General features: G+C 35.2%; 1 protein-coding gene across 1 annotated transcript; it reads right to left on the bottom strand.

Moving 5' to 3' along the window:
* Nucleotides 1-2,933: 2,933 nt before the first annotated feature.
* On the bottom strand, nucleotides 2,934-3,458 carry LOC106442336 (uncharacterized protein At1g43920, Chloroplastic-like). The gene is made up of 2 exons (XM_013884035.3): nucleotides 3,342-3,458; nucleotides 2,934-3,221 (listed from the first exon to the last, which is right to left on the bottom strand). The coding sequence occupies exons 1-2, from the start codon at nucleotides 3,456-3,458 to the stop codon at nucleotides 2,934-2,936; spliced, it is 405 nt and encodes a 134-aa protein (XP_013739489.3).
* Nucleotides 3,459-4,872: the final 1,414 nt, after the last annotated feature.

Here is a 4,872-nt window from a genome sequence, read left to right as displayed (position 1 = left end):
TTATTAAAAACAATTATTTTGTATAATGTAATTAAAAAAATATAAGAAATAAAACAAAATCAACTCTTTAATTTAAGGAAAATAATTTCATAATTAATCGCCAACTCAACCCACTAAATTAACATATGAAACATTACACATTATAAATTAACACCATGTACAACATATATTATAGTAGGCATGCGGGTTCGGGTAGTTCAGTTTTTGGGTAGTTTGGTTTGACTAAACTCTTGCCAAATTAAACAGTAAAATAGTTTAATTTGATTCGGTATCTAGGTAGTTCATTTCTATTTTTTTTACCGAAACTAACCAAAGTTTTTGGTTTTGATTATATTTTGGTTAAAAAATTAGGTAAAGTCGGTTAGTTTGGTTGATTTGGTTCAAAATTTTGGTTAATTGAGTTAGTTCGGTTCAAATTTTTGTGTAATTTTGGGTAGTTTGGTTACTTCATTTCAAACTTTTGGTTAGTTTAATTTGAAATTTGATTAACAATATTTTTTTTGAAAAACCCAACTAACCGATTACCGAACCTAACCGAACTGAAAACCAAAGTTTTTATAAACCTGCCAAATCGAACCGAATTTCTCACCGAACTTACCATATTTTGGTTTGTTTCGGTTCGGCGAGTTTGGTTAAAAGTATCAGCCCTATATTATAGGCCAAATCCATTCTATACCCGTAAAGAAAATATATCATATATATTATATCCACATATTATATAACAAAAATATAAACCAAAAATTTGAAAATCGTATGATATAATCCAAATAATTTTAAGGAAGATTTAGCAAAACAGTATCCGCGCACAGCGCGGATCCGTATCTAGTTAGATATTAAATTATCATGAATTGGTTACACAACAGAATCAAAGGTGAATATAGGGACCAGTCAAAATAAAACAAATGAAAAGAGTAAAAACAAACTTCAAACCCTAAATTACACCATCGTAAACACTAACTTTTAGTTTTTTAAATAAAAAATGCTTTTGTATTTAAAGCGAAGGGTTTTGAGAGGCTACCAGAACTAAACGACTTAGCCGGCTCGCTTCTACCGCCGGTATAGAGAGTCTAACCCTTAGCTCTACCCGATATTCTCAAAGCTAAAAAAAAAAAGCCTAGACGAGAAAACACTATCTCTTCTAATAACATTAACAGTAATTTATGTTCAGAAAAAAACATTAACAGTAATTCTAAGTTACTTATCAAAAAAAAATAGTTTTAAGTCTTGAGACGTAAATACTGGTATCGACCGTCGCCTGTCTATACGATGGTTTACCATTCAATTTTTGTAACTACATAAGTATGTTTTAAATTTGAGAAATCGGCCAAAAAAACACTGAACTTTGCGGAAATTGCCAAAAGAAACATGTACTCGAGCCTGACCAATAAAACCCAGATCTTTTGTTGATTTTTTTAGTTTATTCACAAACTTACGGTTGACTTACCAGATTAACACACTGTTAACCGACAATTAAGATAGTGTTAACTCACCGTTAATTACTGTCGTTTAGTGAAACTACGTTATTTCATCCAATTGTTTTGTTAAAGACAAAATCTCAAGACGACGTCGTTTTGCTTAATTAAAATTGTTGTTGGCTGGACTCGAACCCGTGCACTCGTGGTCCTTAGGGGGTTTTGCCACTGAGCTAGTGGACTTTTCGGAAGATTACCACACATGTTTATTTTTATTGATCAAAAGATGTGTTTGATTGAAATCAAACAAAACGACACCCATGTTTGAACGTAACCCTAATTTCTCAAATCGATTTGGGGATTTTTCTTGTGATGTGAAGAGATGGTAAAGACGAAGTTCACAAGGAATGGAAGGGAGGTAATGATTTTCGGAGCGATGAGGAATTTTGATTACGGGAGTGACGAAGCGGTTCAAGAGTCGAAGAAGGGTGGAGAACACGATGCTTCTGTGAGTTTGTCATCGCCGGAGAGATCGAGGATCCGTAAAAGCGTTGAAGGGATATCGATGTTGGCATCTACAGAGGCGTCGAAGGCGTCTAAGACAAGGCGGGGAACTTCATATGGGTCGCCTGCATCATCTCCGGAGAAGACCACGAGGCGGGGAACTTCATATGAGTCGCCATCTCCGGAGAAGGCCACGAGGCGTGGTTCAACTCTGTCTCCTAGAGTTGCGAAGAAGAAGAAGGTAAATGTGGCTCCTTCTAGTGATGACAGAGAAGAATGGCCAGAGACTGAGATGTTGGCATCAACAGTTGCGAAGAAGACAAGGCGGGGAACTTCATATGGTGGGTCGTCTGTGTCTCCTAGACAATCGAAGAAGCAGAAGGTAAACTCGGAGAAGAGTCTAGGTGATGATGGTGATGACAGAGAAGAATTTCTCCAGATTGTGGTAAATAAAGAAGAGGAATTTGGGGATATAGGTGATGATGGTAGGGAAGATGAGAACGGTATTGCTGGGATTGAGGAAGTTGGTTGTACAGATCTGAGTCTTTATTTTGGTGATAAAGCAAAAAATGATGACTGTGAGATTGATGAAGACGAAGGGGGTGATGATGCATGGGAAGTTCCCCAATCCTCACAAGCTCAACTATCACGATGGGAAGTTCCACAATCCTCACAAGCTCAACCATCACAGACAACAGCGTGGGGAAGATGGTTCTTTTAGATCAATATTAAATATGCTTTTGTTGTGTGTCGTTTATGATGGTGTCTCTATCTGAATGCTTTTGGAACAAGAACTACCTTTTTTTTTTCTCTTCCTGCTGTTTTAATTTGAAACTCTCAATGAAGATATTGTTGGTTATTATCTTTGTGTTTTCATCGTGTTGTTTATCTTGATGGTCTGTTCATTGGTGTGTTCATTTGTCCTTCTATAAACAATCAAGAAGTAAAACATAAACCTTACTGAAACATAGTCTTAAAACCTTACTGAAACCATTACCATTACATAAACATAGTCTCCTAGTAGTTATTCAAAGACAACCCATCTGCTTTGTCAAACATGATCAACACATGACATATCACAACGCCTAAACAAACCACCAGAAAACCCACTTTCATGATCACATTCAGCTTCTTAAGTTCATTGCTCGCCTTCCTGACATCTTCTTTCAACTCTTCCTCCACGGTTTTCATGCTTTCGATCTCCATTTTAATTTTCATAACATATGATGCAAAACACTCAACTTTTGGCAATGCATCTTGAACCTCTTCGTAGACAGCTTCATCTACCCATTTATACAAGTGATCCTAGACACAAATCATGAACACAATCTTTATGTTCAAACAATTTCTCACTACCTAGCCATTGAAGCTTTATGTTCAACAAATTCTTAAACACAATCAATTGCAATCGAATTAAACACTTACATTTTGAAACGTTGGGCATCTAAAGAAAGTTCTTCCTGGATTGACCTTCGTTTTTGATGTGTATATCCCAGTTCTTCGACCACACCCGCATTGCTCCGGGATACCACGAATTCCCATCGTATTCACAGACGAATCCTTACAACCCGAACTCATCATGCGATACTCGAAGAAGGAAAGGTGAGAATCAAGATTCTTAAGGACAAGATCGAAGAGAAACGAGCTTGAATCGCGAACTGGATTTATGATTTTGGAAATTTAGGGTTTATACCAATCGGAGGAGAAAACGCCGTCGTTTCTTTTTGATTCATTTAACTCGGATTCAAAGAGAATAAAAAAACTGTGTTCGTAAATCTATTGCAAAGTCCACTAGCTCAGTGGCAAAAACTCCTACCATTAAACGTGAGTGCACGAGTTCGAGCCGATGGAAGCCCATCTTTTTAATAAAAAAGCAATATAAAACGCGGCGTTTCATTCATTTGTCTTTTAACTCGGATTCGAAGAGAATAAAACAATCTGTGTTCGTAAATCTATTGCAAAGTTCACTAGCTCAGTGGCAAAAACCCCTACCATTAAACCCGAGTACACGAGTTCGAGCCGTTGGAAACCCATATTTTTAATAACAAAGCTATATAAACGACGTCGTTTGTCTTTAATCAGACAAATAGATGAAACGACGTCGTATACTTTAACACCCAAAATTAACATCCGCTTATTTATCTGTTAACTCGGTTAACGGTGTATTAATCTGGTCAGTCAATCGTAAGTTTCTTAATAAACTAAAAAAGTCAACAAAAGTTCATGGTTTTATTGGCTAGCCCATATATCCAAGTTTCTTTTGGCAATTTCTGCAAAGTTCAGTGTTTTTATGGCTGAATTCTCTTTTAAATTTTAATATCTTTGAATTGCGTTGTTTCTATGGATGGACTTTTCTTGGCCACCGTAATATTTTGTGGTTTACAATGATCGAACCTAAAACAGTAAAAGAAAATGTTCAATCGTAAACGAACCTCATGGGTCCTGAACAACACTAACGATTGATATTGAATCTCAAGTCGTTTTCGTTTTGAACCGTTAACATTTTTATATAATTGATTCATTTTGTTAAAATATTTTATTAATATCCTACGACTTGTTCTTTTCTCTTTGTCCTCGAGGCGGAGAAACTCTTACTGAAATAAAAAAATTGTATTGGCCATTATGATAATATATCAGACTTGTCTTCAATATGTTTCTGCATTTTATACTCACTTTGTTTCTAAAAAATGTATGTTCTGAAAAAAAAATTGTTTCAATAAGATATATTTTTTACTTTTTCAATGTATGATTTTATGAAAAATTGTGAGTTTCAAAAAAAATAAAGGTGTTTATTGAATTTCTATCGGGTAAAAGTTATGAAAAATTGTTATTCACAAAAAACAATACATATTTAATGAGTTTTTGTAATATATGTGAAAAGTCTAGAATATACATCTTAAAAAAAAAGGAGGGAGTAATATTTTGGGAACTCGGTAACGGTACTGGTTTGAAGTTC

This window comes from Brassica napus, chromosome C1 (genome assembly GCF_020379485.1).
Source record: "Brassica napus cultivar Da-Ae chromosome C1, Da-Ae, whole genome shotgun sequence".
NCBI lineage: Eukaryota > Viridiplantae > Streptophyta > Magnoliopsida > Brassicales > Brassicaceae > Brassica > Brassica napus.
Note: the sequence above shows the minus strand (reverse complement) of the source record. Positions and strands in the feature narration are given on the sequence as shown.